This window comes from Nuphar pumila, chromosome 10 (genome assembly GCF_984573655.1).
Source record: "Nuphar pumila chromosome 10, dmNupPumi1.hap1.1, whole genome shotgun sequence".
NCBI lineage: Eukaryota > Viridiplantae > Streptophyta > Magnoliopsida > Nymphaeales > Nymphaeaceae > Nuphar > Nuphar pumila.
Window position 1 is genome coordinate 83,678,275 of NC_143258.1, and position 17,093 is coordinate 83,695,367.

Here is a 17,093-nt window from a genome sequence, read left to right on the forward strand (position 1 = left end):
GGGTAAGTTATGATGCCTTCTCTATTGATTTTCAATTGTTTATCGCATCTATCCATCAAGAAAAGGAATTGTGCAATTTTACTGAAGCATGCAAGAACACTTGGTGGATTAATGCTATGAATGAAGAGATTAATGCTCTTCATGAGTGTGGCAATTGGGAGGTATTAGATAGACCAAGTAAAAGTATGGTCAGATGGTGATGGTAGTATTGAAATATATAAGGCTAAATTAGTTGCCAAAGGGTACACTCAAGAGCATGACCTTGATTTTGATGAAACCTTTAGTCTTGTTATTAGAATGGGGACTATACGGGTTATTCTTTTACTTGCTGTTACTTTTGGTTGGCAATTGTATCAACTTGATGTCAAGAATGTGGTTCTTCATGGTGATTTGTATAAATAAGTGTATACGGAGCATGTCCTGCCAGAAGATGATGTTGCTAAGATAATCTTGAGATTAAGAAAGGCTATTTATGAGCTCAAGCGGGCTTCCAAGGCTTGGTTCAAAACTTTTAGCATAAGAATGAGATCCATTGTCTTCACATGTAATCAATGTGATTATTCCTTATTCACCCACATTGATAATCGTGATATAACACTGATTCTTGTTTGTTTATGTAGATGATATAATTATCACATGGAGTAGTCAATCTCGTATTCAGGATCTCATGGTCTTTCTAGTTTCTACATGATAAGTTTCACATGAAAAATCTTGGTGCTTTTAGGTATTTCCTTGGTGTTCAGGTGGACAGGACAACCAATTCATTGATACTTACGCAAAGTAAATATGCCTAGGATCTTTTTCAACGAAGTGACATGTCAAAATCTAAGCCTTCAAAGATGCCAATGACTTTGAATACAAAACTGCATGAAGAGATAGAAGATGATGATTTGCTTGCCTTTTCAGAAAGATTCAGAAGTATAGTGGGAGCACTACAGTATCTTACATTCACACGACTAGATCTAGCCTATGTTGTTAACCAGGTTTCACAATTTATGCATGCTCCTAGGTGAAGCCATATGGATGTTGTCAAGCGAATTCTTAGATACATCAAAGGCACGGTCACCAATGGTTTAGTGTACTCCAAACCAATGAATTATGCTTATTAGATGAGCCTTGTAGTGGTGGCATGCATATACAAAAGTAGATTGGGCAGGAGGTCCTTCCATGAGAAGGTCAGTTATAGGTTATGGAGTATTTCTGTGAAGACATTTGATCTCTTGCTCGAGTAAGCGGCAAATAACGGTATTGCAGTTGAGCATGGATGTTGAATATAGGGCCATGGCCATTGTCATGGTTGAGTTTTATGAATACTCATCTTCTTTCGTCATTGAGACAACGGATAGATAAATCTCTTATACATTGTGATAATTGAAATGCAGTGGCTCTTGCAACCAATCTTGTTCAGCATGGCAAGATGAAGCATGTTGAGCTGGACCAACATTTTGTTCGAGAGCGAGTGGAAGATAAAGAGGTGCAACCCTTATTGATTTCTGGAGAAAATCAAGTGAGAGATCTTTTCACCAAACCATTACCCTTATTTCGACATTGGATGCTTATGAACAAATTGTCCATGGCCTTAACCCATGCACAGTTTGAGGGGGACTATTAAGGATAGAGTTGTCGCCCTACTAAGGACAGTTTGGTCATTTGTCCTATATAAGTCTTGTTGTAATTAGGTTTATTTGTAAGTGTATTTTTGTAACATGATGTTTTAAAGTTTATATAAGAGCACATAGGCCGTCCTCTTAGATTGATTGAGGAACGATCCATAGACTTCTCTCTCTCTCTTTATTCTTCCTCAAGATATCTGTAGAAGGAGGCAGCCACCTGTGGAGAGAGAGAGAGAGAGAGAGAGAGAGAGAGAGAGAGAGAGAGAGAGAGAGAGAGAGAAAACTAGAACTCGTTTAATTAGATTAGGGCTCCTCTCTATATTAAATAGAGAGGGGTAAAGAGGAAGAATTACAACTAGGTCCTTATGAAAACAAAAATTCAGAAAACTTCTAATATAAGATAACTTAACCTAAAACCACCTATTCTCAACACTCCCCCTCAAGCTGGAGCATAGATATCAGTCATGCTCAGCTTGTCACAACATTTTGAGAAATTTGGCCTAGCAAGAGGCTTTGTAAACATATCTACAACTTGGTCTTCCGACTTTAGGTACTTGGTAGTGATATGACTAGCTTGAATCATATCTCTTACATAGTGACAATCAACCTCAATGTGCTTTGTTCTCTCATGAAAGACAGGATTGTTTGCAATATATGTTGCCGCTTTGTTATCGCACATCATGGTCATTGGAGAGGAAACTTTCACCTGGAGATCATGAAGAACAGTTCGAACCCATATCAATTCAGCAGCTGTTTGGGCCATAGCCCGATATTCTGATTCTGCACTTGACCTGGAAACCACATTTTGTTTTACTTCTCCATGAAATCAAGTTGTCTCCCAAAAACACACAGAATCCTGTGGTAGACTTTCTATCTACTACAGATCCAGCATAGTCAGCATCAGAATATGCTACTATCTCCAGAGTTCCACCTTTCCTGAACAATAACCCCTTTCCAGGAGAAGAGTTTAGATATCTGAGAATCATTATGGCTGCATTCCAGTGTACCTCAGTTGGTTTGTCCATAAACTGGCTAACTTTGCTTACTGCTAAAGCAATATCCGGCCTGGTCACAGTTACCTATAATAACTTCTCTACTAGGGAGCGATAGCTTTTGCTATCAACTGGTTTTGACCCTTCTTCAAACAACTGAACTTTATGGTCCATGAGAATATTTGTTGGTTTAGCTCCCAACATGCCCGTTTCCTTTAATAAGTCAAGAACATACTTCCGTTGAGACAAAACTATCCCTTCACGGCCTCTAGCAACTTCTATACCCAGAAAATACCTGAGTGAACCAAGGTCTTTTGTAACAAAGTGTTTTTGAAGATGAGCCTTTGTGGCTTCAATAGCTTTCACATCATCTCCTGTAAGAATGATGTCATCCACATATACCACCATAACAACAATGCCAGAGCTAGTTTTCTTTATAAAAAGTGTATGATCTGCTGCTGATCTATTAAAGCCAAAGTTTGACATCACTTCAAACAACTTTTGAAACCATGCACGAGGACTTTGTTTCAAGCCATAAATCGCCTTTCTCAATCTACACACCTTCTGACACTCCCCCTCAACCTCGAATCCTGGAGGTTGTTGCATGTAAACGGTCTCAGATAGATCCCCATATAGAAATGCATTTTTCACATCTAATTGGCACAAGCTCCAACCTTGCTGAACTGCTACTGAGAGAACAAGACGGATGATACCCATCCGTGCAACAGGAGAAAAAGTTTCAAAGAAGTCAATTCCATATGTCTGAGTATACCCTTTCGCGACTAATCTGGCCTTGTACCTTTCAATAGAACCATCAGATTTATACTTTATTGTATATACCCATTTACATCCAACAATGTCAGCATCTGCTGGGGAATCAACTAGATCCCAGGTATGTTGAGATATTAATGCTGTCATTTCTTCTTGCATAGCCAGCTTCCAGCGAGTATCAAGTTCTGCCTGTTGATAGTTCAGAGGAATAGTTTCAGCAGATAAGGCTGAAATAAAGGAGTTCATCTGATGTCCAATTCTGGCATGGGAGACAAAATGAGATATGGGATATAAGGTACATTGTCTTGTCCCCTTTCGTAGAGCAATAGGCCTGTTATCATCATCCTGGAGATCACTATTGTCAGTAGAACTTACCTCAGGAGAAGAAGAAGATGAAGGCTCTTGCGGAAGTGGAGCTCTACGCACATATACCAATGGAGGATTATTAAACCTGGAAGTGGATGAAGTTTGGTTCGGTAATGAAGGCACAGATTCCAAAGGAAAAAGAGGTATAGGTAATGGAAAAGACTCAACTGGATCAACTTGCAGCGAGAAACCGAAAATAGAGTAATATGGAGAGGATTCCAGGAAGGATACATCCGCACTGACATACTCTTGGCGAGAAATAGGATCATAGCATCGATAGCCCTTTTGATTTTTTGGATAACCGATAAATATGCATTTTGTAGCTTGAGCGGCTAATTTATCACGGTCCGGGCCAAGTTTGTGTACAAAACAAACACATCCAAATATTTTTGGTGATAAAGAGAAAAGTGGAGCATTAGGTTTTAGGATATGTAATGGAATTTGATCACCCACAGAAGACGAAGGCATGCGGTTGATCAGATAGCAAGCAGTGGTAATCGCATCACCCTAGTATGACGCAGGAACATTGGATTGAATCATAATGGTCCTGGCAACATCAAGGAGGTGTTGATGTTTTCGCTCAGCCACCCCATTTTGTTGAGATGAATAGGCACATGAAGTTTGGGGTTGGAAGCCATGATCTTGGTAAAATTGTAACAAACTTTTTGATTTAAACTCGAGAGCATTATCAGTGCGAACAATCTTGACAATAGATTCAAACTGAGTTTTTTATTTCAAGAATTAGGGATTTGATAATACTTGGAACTTCAGATCGTTCTTTTATTAAAAATACCCATGACAACTTAGAGAAATCATCAACAATAACAAGATAATAACGACACTGAGTCCTAGCAGGAATCTTACTAGGACCCCATACATCTGCATGAAGAAGTTCAAAAACTTTATTACTAGACTGACTCTGACTCGAAGGGAACGAACTTCGATGATGCTTGCCCAACTGACATGCCTCACACTGAAATGATGTGGTTGAAGGAATCTGAGGAAAGACCGACCTAAGCTTTGACAATGAAGGATGACCAAGACGACGATGCCACTGAACAGGATTAAATGAATGTTCCACTACAGCATGAACAGTCCCCATTGGATGATGTAGGTAGTAAATTCCATTTTCTTCATAGCCTCCACCAATCTTCTTCCCCGTCAGCAAATCCTGAAAATGACAACCCATTTGATCAAATATTACTCTACAGTTTTGTTCTTTTATAAGGCAACTAACAGAGATTAAACTTTGAGGAAAATTTGGAGCATGAAGAGCATTTTTCAACTGTAATGAGGAAGATATAGAAATATTTCCCTGACCAACAACCGGGGAGGAGCTCCCATCGGCTAAGGAGACTCCAATCTGAGCCTTAATATCCTTTAGATCTGAAAAAACACGTGAATTGCCACACAGATGTCTGGAAGCACCAGAGTCAATAACCCACTTACTATCAGTCGGATGAAGATGATTTCTGATAGAAAATGCAACACCAGCAACAGGAGGAGTGGAACTCAAAGGTCGAAGAGCTATCAACTCATCATATTCCGCACGACTAAGGGTGATACTACTCTCATTTTCAGCTATATTCTTTTGTACATTTGTTGCCTCGATAGTAGTCACATTTGCTTTAGGAGTATATGACTTGGATGAAGAAGATGTTGGCCGACCATGTTTATCCGAGCAACGATCTTCTAAATGTCCAGATTTTCCACAGAATGTACATTGAAGCTTTCCTCTGCCTCCCATACCACGTCCACGTCCTCGTCCTCTGATATTCTGAATATTTCCACGCTCATAACTAGATGGGACAACAAGAGCAGATGACTGAGTTATTTGCCGAGATTGTGGCAGAGAGATCGCAAGTCTACTCAGACGATTGTAAGCATCAGCAAGAGTGGGAACATCTGATCCAGTCAACATTTGAACTTTTGCAACAGAAAAATCTGAAGAAAGACCTGTAAGAAAACGAGCAACCATGGTTTGTTCTTGATGATCCTTTTGCTTCGAGCAACAAAGAGGCCTGTGAGCATTAAGTCTTTCAAACGCAGCTTTGACAGAGGCATAGTACTGGGCCAAGGTCTGATCTCCCTGTTGCAAATTATATATTTCCTGTTCGACTTGCAGAATACGACTCACATTCGTTTCTTGTGAGTATGTATCACGAAGATTGTCCCACATCAGTTTGGTTGTATTATAGTAGATCAATCCATCTGCAATATGGGGTTCGACACTATTCATGATCCATGACATAACTATGTCATTATCTTCATCCCAAGTAACATATTTTCCCAATTTCTCAATGGGTTCGCCTTCCAACAAAATGTGTTTTCGACGATGTCCAGATACCGACATCATAAAAGTTCTGGACCACCTGGCATAGTTGGTTTCATTCAACCTTACAGAAGCACCATACGCGAAGGGGTTGGCAAAAGCCTTATACTCCCCAATCTGTTCCATTTTAGAATCACATTTCAAATTTTCAGCCATACTGCTCACTAGAACAACAAGAATTCAAGAAGAATTTTCAACACTGTAAGGAATCAGCCCTGCTGGTTCCAAAAAAAATGTCCACAACCAGTAGGTAATCACTCCTGCTGCTGTTATGACAAAGGGATAGCTGAAACTAACCCAGCACGTAACCAAACTCGACACAGCAGGTAATCAGTCCTGTTGCTGTTACGACAAAGAGATAGTTGAAACTAACACAACACGAAACAAGACTTGACACAGCAGGGAGTCACGACCATTGCTGCACCAAACACACCACGACCAACAATAATATTCAGTTGCAGCACAGATGAACACGACAACTGCTGTTCCCCAAACATATAAAGCATAACGACCAATAAGTCTTCAGAAGACAATTAAATAGAGCAATCATATCTCGATCACACGCAGCTAACACAGAAAAGAAATTCCAAAATCACGGCAGGTCCAAACAGCAACCAACAGCCAACAACTCACAGCTGACACGCAGCAGCACAGAAGCCTGCTGCGTGACCCAAACTCGTCAATCACGACAGGAACAGCAGGAACAGGAACACGTCAATCACGGCAGGCACACACCAGCAGGAACTCGTCAATCTCCAGAGAATCACGACAGGAGATGACACAACAAAAAAAAACAGATTCAAAGGAAATGGTTACGGCTCCAGGAACTCACGACAGGAGCTCCATCCTTAGATCTGACGACAGATCTGGGTAACATCCCAGATCTGTTATCAGATCTTCCACACGAGTGCAGTAGCAAACCTGATTTTTTTCACGCAATCTGAATTTTTTTTTTTTCGTTGGTGAAGATCAGTCCTCTTCGTGATCACCCTCCCGAGATCGAGGGCTTTGATACCATGTAGAAGGAGGCAGCCACCTGTGTAGAGAGAGAGAGAGAGAGAGAGAGAGAGAGAGAGAGAGAGAGAGAGAGAGAGAGAGCTGCACAGAAAACTAGAACTCTTTTAATTAGATTAGGGCTTCTCTCTATATTAAATAGAGAGGGGTAAAAAGGAAGAATTACAACTAGGTCCTTATGAAAACAAAAATTCAGAAAACTTCTAATATAAGATAACTTAACCTAAAACCACCTATTCTCAACAATATCTAGGGCACGCTTCCAAGGACTGCAACGCTGCAAAATTTGACAGTTATGGGTCATTTTCATGCAAAATTTGACAGTTTAGGGTTCTGATCTCTGATTTTTCATGTCCATTTTGACTATTGATAAGATTAAATTTGTACAATTGCTTTTTTGGTAGCTCCCAGGTAATCCGTTCAGCAGTAGTTTATTTCCATGCTGGTATATTTGCTATGTAATGTGTACTCACTTCTTATCAAGGGCATAAAGCTCCTTGAACTAGAAGCATTATCTACTATGTGTTAATCCTACATCACATGGTTATTCTGTTTTGAATGTCGTAGCATATCCACTTACATGCCAGACATATTACACTTCACAAAGTGTCTGTTTTCTCCATATCTGCCACAATGTCCATGTAACAGGATTTTTCCTGTGTATGCACCAATTAAAATGTATTAGCGTAGTTGGAGCAAGCCTTTTTTATAATTGTAAGAGTGAAACACCCTCAAAGTTAAAACTAGACTTCCCCCATGCATCCAGATTGCAATCTATTGCCAGTAATCTTGAGCCCATGTCAACAAAATATTTTTAATGAAAATTTACATATGACCTAAATTTTTGCAAGATGCAAAAGGGTGATGTGGTTAGCTACCAAGCCACCTCCCTCAACCCCTCCTCACAGGTTTAGGCGCACGGGTAATAAGAGGGAGTATCTTAGGCAGTTTAGGGCTACCCTTGAAGGGGGTCAGTGTCTGTTGAGTTTTGTATTGGGGTCTGTGAACTCCTGTTTGGATGATTTTCCTTTTCGGCTTGTATACCACCACAGTTGAAACAGAACCCTGTCAGAATGGCTCGTTCCACCTTCGCCTGGAAGGGCACCCTACTCGTATGGTCTGGTACTCCAGAGTAGTTGTTGCACCTTGACTAGGCCAAGTGCTTGTTGCAGTTATATACGCCGAGCAGTCGATCTGATGAGATCGTAGTACATGCATGCTCTTGTGAAATACTGTTGTACAATTAGACTAGTAAGGGCCGGAGTGCCATAGTTCGTTGTCCACCCAAAAGAAGTGAAGTTCTCGTGATGGCCGTAGATGCCGAGAGTAGAGTCATGCATGCATATGAATAAAACTTAATGATGGTTCCTGAACCACATAGTTGTGAAAAGAAGTCATCACTGTGTATATGTCTGACCTGATCCATTTATATATTGGATCGGGTCCAGACCCAATTGGTGTAAATGTAAATTAACATGTTAAAAGGGTATTTCTGTACCCTAGTTTTATTTTTACTTAATACTTTTAAATAGAATGAAAGGGTCAGCCGATACACGACTGAACACCTCTTTCTGAAATCTCTCTCCCTTCTCTCTCTCTCTCTCTCCCCTCTCTCTCTTTCTCTCTTGCAGGTAAGCGTGGAGATTGAAGGCTCCTTTCTTTCATGGTATCAGAGCAGCGTGACGATTGTGCGTGAAGAGCTGCCTTTGATTCACGGTGGCTCGATTTCATGGTGACTCGATTTCACGGTGACTGTTTCACGGTGGCTTGATCACGGTGGCTCGATTTCTCAGTAAAAGACAGATCCCTTTCACGGTGACTGTCGATTCTTTCTGAAATTTTTTCACAGTGAGTTCGTGATTCTAAATCTAAATCGACCCTTTCTGGAAATATTCACGGTGAGTTCGTGATTCTGAAAAATTTATTGCTGAGTTCGTGATTCCGAAACTGTTGTTTCGTGGAAATCGACCCTTTCTGGAAATATTTCGGCTGTGTGAAAATATTTCTGAGTTCGTGATTCTGAAATTACTATTTTCGTGGGTGACTGGAACTACTGTGCGTGATTCTAAAACTGTTGTTTTTGTGGGTTCTGGAACTGCTGTACGCGATCCTAAAACTATTGTTTTCGTGGGTTCTGGAACTGCTCTATATTGGAACTGCTGTATCTCTTTTTCTTTTCTGCTATGAGTGATTCCCATTTCTGCTGATCTATACCTAAGTGACAGCCGAGTGCCCTGTCAGTCGAAACCTTGGCTGTGATATACCTAAAACCCTTTTAGTCGAGTCCTCTGTTGTGAATGGATTCCTCTTATGGACAATCATGTCTGTCCTCAAGCTTTCTCGGTCAACTAGTCTCTGAAAAATTGAATAACTCCAATTTCTTAACCTGGAAAAGACAGATCATTCCATTTATAAATAGTCAGGACCTCTCTGGTCATCTGGATGGATCTGTTCCATCACCTCCAGAATTCCTCTCACAAGAAAAGGCGAACGATAAAGGAGAACAGTTTGTTGTTCTTCGCAAGAACCCAGAATATGTTGCTTGGATGAAGAGGGATCAATTGTTAGTGACCTACATCACTTCAACTCTCTCACAGGAAGTCCTCATTGCTCTTCCTGATGATTGTACGACCAAGGAACTGTGGGATGAGTTAATTCAGACGTATTTACAAATTTTTGAGGCAAGAATTATGTATCTTAAGCGAGAGTTTCAAATGCTGAAGAAAGATTCCATGTCTGTTATGGAATACTTGAACAAAATGAAAGGCATCACGGACCAGCTAGCTGTTGTTGGGTGTCTTGTCAGTGAAAAGGATAAAGTACAACAAACCTTGAGTGGATTGGGGTCAGACTATCATGTTATGACGACTACCTTATTATGTTTACCAGAACTTCCAAAGTTTGAAGATCTTCGTGCGAAGTTATTGCAATATGAGATGACCCTGAAAGGATCTTCTGAAGATTCTTATGGGAATTTAGGAACACAAAATGTGCTGGCTATGGGAATGAGTTTTGGCCGAGGACGAGGAAGTTCTTTTCGAGGAGAAGGAGGCCCAGGGAGAAACACCTATGGAGGTCGTGGCATACTTCCGACACCCAATCTACAAGGACAAAGACCCATTCCCACTTGTTTTCTATGCAACAAGAAATAACACATTAAAGCAAATTGTTGGTTTAATCCTCAAAACAAAGGGAAAGCTCCACAAGCAGAGGTTAGGAAGGATGGAGAAGTAAAGGAGTTGTTGTTGGCAGCCTTGGCAGGATTGAATATGAAGCAAAATGACATAGGAACTTGGTATGTCGATTCTGGAGCAGCTACTCATGTCACAGGTGATGCAGGTAAACTCTTGACTCTTACACCTTATGTTGGTAAGAATAGCATAGTCACAGGAGATGGATCTCATCACTCGATCTCACATACTGGAAATGCCATTATACCGATGTCAAAGTCTTCTCTTAAACTTCCAAGTGTCATCCATGCACCTAATATTCAAAAGAACATTGTTTCTGTCTCAAAACTTGTTGATGATGCCAATGCTTCAGTTGAATTTACTCCCTCTTCTGTTTATGTCAAGGATCTTCGCACGAGGAAGACATTCGCTGAAGGAAAACGATGGGGCAACATGTATATCTTTCAAGAAGATCCTTCCTTCGTTCATTCCGACTATTCATCCTTGAAGCCTCACCAGCGTCAATTTTTTTATTCTGATTTTATATTCAATATTTCTGAATGTAATAAGCCGAGACTTTGGCATAGTCGTCTTGGCCATTGTGGTCGTCATTTTATTGAAAAACTTGTCTTGAATAATTTTATTCCTAAGTCCAGTCTGAGTTCAGAGGTCGTTGATACAAAGTGTTCTAGTTGTCTTTTATGTAAGAGTCATGTCCTACTATTTGCTTCCATCAATAAAAGAGCTTCAAGGCCATTTGAGGTCATTTGTTCAGATGTCTGGGGTTCTGTCCCAATTACTTCTCTTTCTGGCAGTAAATACTATCTTATTTTCATTGATAATTACTCACGTTATACTTGGATATTTTTTATGAAGCACAAATCAGAAGTTTTTGGATTGTTCCAAAGATTTCATTCTTTTGTTCAAAATCATTTCTCTACCAACATTCTTAATTTCCAGTGTGATGGAGGAGGTGAATTCTCCTCGAATGACTTTGTTGGTTTCCTTCAACATAATGGGATAAAGAGAATAGTGTCTTGCCCGCATACACCTCAACAAAATAGGATTGCTGAAAGGAAGCATCGACATATTATAGAGACTGCAATGAGTATGATGCACGAGAGCAATCTTCCTGTATCATTATGGACTGAGGCCTTTCACTCCACAGTCCATGTGATAAATCGATTGCCCATGAGTATCTTAGAAAATAAGTCACCATATTTCTCTCTTTTTGGCATACAACCTGGTTACCATGCATTACGTGTGTTTGGGTCTGTTTGCTATGTTCACATTGACAACTCATTCAGACACAAGTTCCAAGATAAAGCCTTAAAATGCAGGTTTATAGGATATGCAGAAGACTACAAAGGGTACATGTGCTATGATCCTCTGACTAAGCGTGTCAAGATATTAAGGAATGTAATTTTCGATGAGATGAACTTTGATGCTCAGGATGCTAATTCAACCCTTCATGCTGATAACTCAAGCCCCAGCATTGAGGTATACTATCCATGGTTAAATTCAGAACTTTTTTCCAATGATAGAGTAAATTGTCCAGAAAATTGCAGTCAGAAGGAGACACATGAGGAATCAACAAATGAAACTCAAATGGAAGAAACTGTTCCACATGTCTTGGAGCCAGCAAGGTATAAAGGTATTGTGTACACCCGGCGAGAAAAAGCGCTTTCATTCGTCTCTTGTACGAGTAGGGATCCATCTTCACAGACAATGGATATCAGAAGATCCTCAAGGATTCGACATCCACTTGACAGGTGGATAAGTTATAAAAATTTTCATTGGATTTTCAGTTGTTCTTGACATCCATAAGTAAAGAGGAAGAGCCCCTCATGTTCTATCAAGTTGCGAGCTCTAGAAGATGGGTTGAAGCAATGAATGAAGAAATGGAAGCTCTTCATGAATGTGGAACATGGGAGATTGTACCCAGGCCACTAAACAGAAATGTTGTTGGGTCAAAATGGGTGTACAAGATAAAGTATAAACCAGACGGGAGAAATGAAAGGTACAAGGCTAGACTTGTAGCCAAGGGATTTACACAAGAGAAAGGCCAAGACTTTGATGAAACTTTCAGTCCTGTACTTAAAATGGGGACCATTCGCATTGTGTTGGGTCTAGCTATTAAATATGGTTGGTCATTGAGCCAGCTGGATGTAAAAAATGCTTTTCTGCACGGGGATTTAAAAGAGGAAGTTTACATGGAACAACCCACTGGATATGCAGAACGAGAAGCCAAAGAATATGTATGCAAGTTAAAGAGAGCTCTCTATGGCTTGAAACAAGCCTCTCATTCCTGGTTCGACAGTTTTTCTCTAGAGGTACAACAACATGGCTTCTCTCGATCCCTTCTGGATCACTCATTATTTATTCACAATGAACAAGGAGTCACTACTTTCCTATTAATATATGTAGATGACATCATCATCACAGGGAACTATAAAAGTCACATTGAGCAGGTGAAGGAGTTATTAAATCAGAGATTTAAGATGAAAGATTTGGGAGAGCTGCGATATTTTCTTGGGGTAAAAGTTGATAAAAGAAATGATACACTCACCCTTACTCAACACAAATATACGTTGGACATTCTCAGTAGAGCAGGCATGCCAGATTGTAAGCCGTTGATAACTCCAAGTGTCATTCATCAGAAACTGAGTTCAAAAGACGGGGACATATATGAAGATCCCACTAAGTATCGCAGCTTAGTTGGCATGTTGCAATATCTGACTTTTATTAGACCTGATATAGTATATTCGGTTAATCAGGTATCCCAGTTTATGCATGAACCTCGTATGTCACATATGGAGGCAGTCAAACGTATACTTCGTTACCTGAAGGGTACAATTGGTGATGGGCTGGTATACAAGAAAAGGGAATTAGATCCAGGCGGGGGCCATGAGATCGTCACTTATGCTGATGCTGATTGGGCGGGTGATCCAGACGAACGACGATCAGTATCCGGTTATTGCAGCTTCATTGGGCCAAACTTGGTATCCTGGAGCAGTAGAAAACAAAAGGCGGTTGCTAGATCGAGCACTGAGGCTGAATACAGATCCATGGCCACTGTCACGACCGAGGCTACATGGATAAGACATCTCCTGATAGAAATGGGAGAACCGATTGCTTGGTCACTGTTGCTGTGTGACAATCAGAGTGCCATCAACATGTCCTTCAATCTCGTCCATCATAGTCGAGCAAAGCACATTGAAATAGATCAACATTTTATTAGAAAAAATGTTGAAGATAAAGAGATTGAGCCTATGTATGTGCCAACTGAAGAACAAGTTGCTGACATTCTCACTAAAGGGTTGACGAAGGACAAATTTTGGTTTCTGAAAAGCAAGTTGTACATGGTTCAGCACCATGCACAACTTGAGGGAGGCTGAAAAGAAGTCATCACTGTGTATATGTCTGACCCGATCCATTTATATATTGGATCGGGTCTAGACCCAATTGGTGTAAATGTAAATTAACATGTTAAAAGGGTATTTCTGTACCCTAGTTTTATTTTTACTTAATACTTTTAAATAGAATGAAAGGGTCAGCCGATACACGACTGAACACCTTTTTCTGAAATCTGTCTCCCTTCTCTCTCTCTCTCTCTCTCTCCCCTCTCTCTCTTTCTCTCTTGTAGGTAAGCGTGGAGATTGAAGGCTCCTTTCTTTCAGGGCCGTGCTTCGGGATACTGAATGGGTTGGGGTACATATTTGTTTAGTACGAAATGCACTGGTTACCCGAGTGACATTCAAATGACTTATAAAGAATGATTATGCAGTCGATCCCCTTCAGGACTTACGCTAGCCGTGGCAGACAGTGATGGTACAACCGCGAGTGACACGTATTTATTATGAACCAAAGAGTTCAAGGGATCTCCCCGTCACTCAGGAGGTCTGAAGGTCGGGTTATCCTTAAAATATGAGGATTGAACCTCATTATTGCAGTAGAGGATGCATCAGAAACAACTTAGTGGGGTTATCACGGTATGAGTTCTACCCCCCCCCCCCCTTCCCCGATTATGGAAAGGGTCATCAGGCCTCTGGAGTATCTAAAATACAATAATAAACCTCCAGACGACTTCGTTGACGCCGAAGGTAAGTTCTCCTGTATACCGGGGGTGAACGAGTTAATATCGAAACAATGCATTAATTTTAGGTTCAACGATGTATGAATGCATGGCCGTTGTTCTGATAATTTTGCATAACCTTGTGGAAGGTGTTGAAATCAGTACACTATTGGACCGATAGGGCAAAGACCCCGGTTGTATCCGAAACACGTATTTTTCTATGACAAAAAAAAATCATGATAATCTTTTCTGTACACTCACATGGATATTAACTACTTTTGAAGAAATAGTGCTTACTATTGTACTTTTTATATTTCAGACCTATGTCACATGGGTGCAGGTGCGGGGGTGCGGCACTTTCAAAAAACTTGGGTGCGGGGGTGCGGCAAAAAAATAAATATATATATATATATATATATATATAATTTGTGCAGGGGAGGGGTCGAGCTGATGAGTTGTGGAGCTTGATTCAGAGTTTTTGCCCTTGCAGAAAGTGGGGTCCGGGGGCTCCCCCCGGAGTGGGTCCCGCTACGCGGTCAGCGGGCGGGGGTCAGGGGGGCAGCGCCTCCAGAACAATTTTTTTTAATAAAAAAATTGGACACAAAAGACCCTGTGTGCGGTCAACGCACCCAGGGTCGGGTTGGCTGCACCCGCACCCGCGTCGAGTCGCGTCGACGTGGGTGCGTCACCCTGCTAGCCGAATCCCTGTGACATAGTTTTAGACAATCTCAATTTGGGAGTGACACAAGCTAGGATGGTCGTCTTTGTCATGTGGCACATCTTTCCCTGGCTCCTGAGCAACATACAGAAACATTAAAATGTGTTAAAACTGAAAAAACTGATTCACTTATTTTCATCATCAGTATAACTTCTGCAGTTTCAAATGTACTGTCCAAGACCTCTGGAGTAATCATTCAACACAACTACCAAATTGATTAAGCCATACTTTTTCAGAAAAAATATGTATATAAGCACATTAGTTATGATAAACAGCTGGACTGATGTGATAAACAATGTTGTGCACCATAGTCAGAGAGTTTTGCTTTATAACCATCTCCGGCTGTCATTTTTCTGAATTCTATCTTTCTGGTTCAGTCCATTTTTCATCTCTTCAGTTGCTATCTCATATGCATTCATGTTTTGATTTCATATAATGGTTGTTGAATCTGATCTTCTTACCAGGTGAAAATGCTTCAATCTGGGAACTGGCTGATTCAATATATGCATCTCAAACAGAGAGAGCAACAAATAATTCTGATCCTGAATATGCACCACACTTTCGATGTGATCCATCAGGGGAGGAAGAGGTATGGCTATTAACGGTTGAACCACTTTATTGTTTAACTATTGCTTGGAAGCATTGTGTGAAGTATCTCATGTGCCATTTCTGTTGCAGGGTTGTGCAGCTAGCACAGATAATGATTTCTCAAGCTACCGAAGAAAGATGAAATGGTTTGCTGAATCCACTTCTGATGGCAAAAGAAAGAGAAAGGATAAGACAATAGAAAGAAAGGCCACATGTTTGAAGAGACGTAAAAACTGTGAAATAGGGGAGGACTTTGATGATGAACTTGTACCTTCAGATTTATGGGTTCCATCTAAACATATGGTTGGTTTTGGTCTTCCTAATGAACAAAACATCAGAACGTGCAGAAGGCTTCCTGATGCAGCTGTAGGGCCTCCATACTTTTATTATGAAAATGTTGCTTTGACGCCCAAAGGAGTATGGGAAACAATATCCCGGTTTTTATATGACATAGAACCTGAATTTGTGGACTCACAGTATTTTTCAGCTTCTTGTAGGAAGAGAGGTTACATCCACAATCTACCAATAGATAACAGGTTTCAGCTTCAGCCAATTCCACCACAAACGATACAAGAGGCACTGCCATACACTAAGAAGTGGTGGCCTGCATGGGACCCAAGGAAAAAGCTCAACTGCATTCAAACATGCACTGCAAGTGCAAAACTCACTGAGAGGCTACGCAAGATTGTTGCTGACTCCGATGGTCCTCTGTCTTACTCTAAACTACAATCCGTACTTGAACAATGTAGGAAGTGGAACCTTGTGTGGGTTGGCCTGCATAAGTTGGCACCCCTGGAGCCTGATGAGATTGAACCCTTGTTGGGTTTCCCCAAGCATCATACTAGAGGTGGTGGTGTGAGCAGGACTGAGAGGTTGAAGGCTCTTGGAAACTCCTTCCAAGTGGATACGATAGCCTACCATCTATCTGTGTTGAAGAGAATGTTTCCCAATGGAGTCAATGTCCTTTCCCTTTTCTCTGGAATCGGAGGTGCTGAAGTTGCTCTACATAGGCTTGGCATTCCACTAAAAAATGTTGTCTCTGTTGAGAAGTCTGAAATCAGCAGAAACATCCTTACAAATTGGTGGAACGAGACTGATCAGAAGGGCAAGCTGGTGGAGATTGCAGATGTTGAGCAACTGACAAATGACCAATTGGAAACCATGATCGGCACATTAGGTGGTTTTGATCTGATCATAGGAGGAAGCCCATGCAATAATCTGACTGGAAGTAATAGGGTCAGCAGAGATGGGCTTGAAGGAAAGCATTCTGCACTCTTTTATGACTACTTCCGGATTTTGGACCTAGTGCATTGCATTATGTCGAAAAACAAATAGCACGATGGTACATGCTTCTCTTGCAGACATGCTCTTCTTTGATGATCATTCAAATTTCTGTTCAAATAATGTAAGCTTGTTCCCTATTACACTTTTACCACAATTCCTGTTAATGATTT

The 17,093-nt window shown here is 40.8% G+C and overlaps 1 protein-coding gene across 1 annotated transcript in view; it reads left to right on the top strand.

Annotated features, from left to right (window-relative positions):
- The window catches only part of LOC149827101 (DNA (cytosine-5)-methyltransferase DRM2-like), a 39,569-nt gene extending 22,476 nt beyond the window's left edge, over positions 1-17,093 (top strand). The window contains exons 10-11 of the mRNA XM_090019177.1: positions 15,516-15,640; positions 15,730-17,093. Of these exons, the coding sequence (XP_089875303.1) occupies positions 15,516-15,640; positions 15,730-16,974 (1,370 nt within the window). The 3' untranslated portion in view covers positions 16,975-17,093. The remainder of the gene's footprint in view (positions 1-15,515; positions 15,641-15,729) is intronic.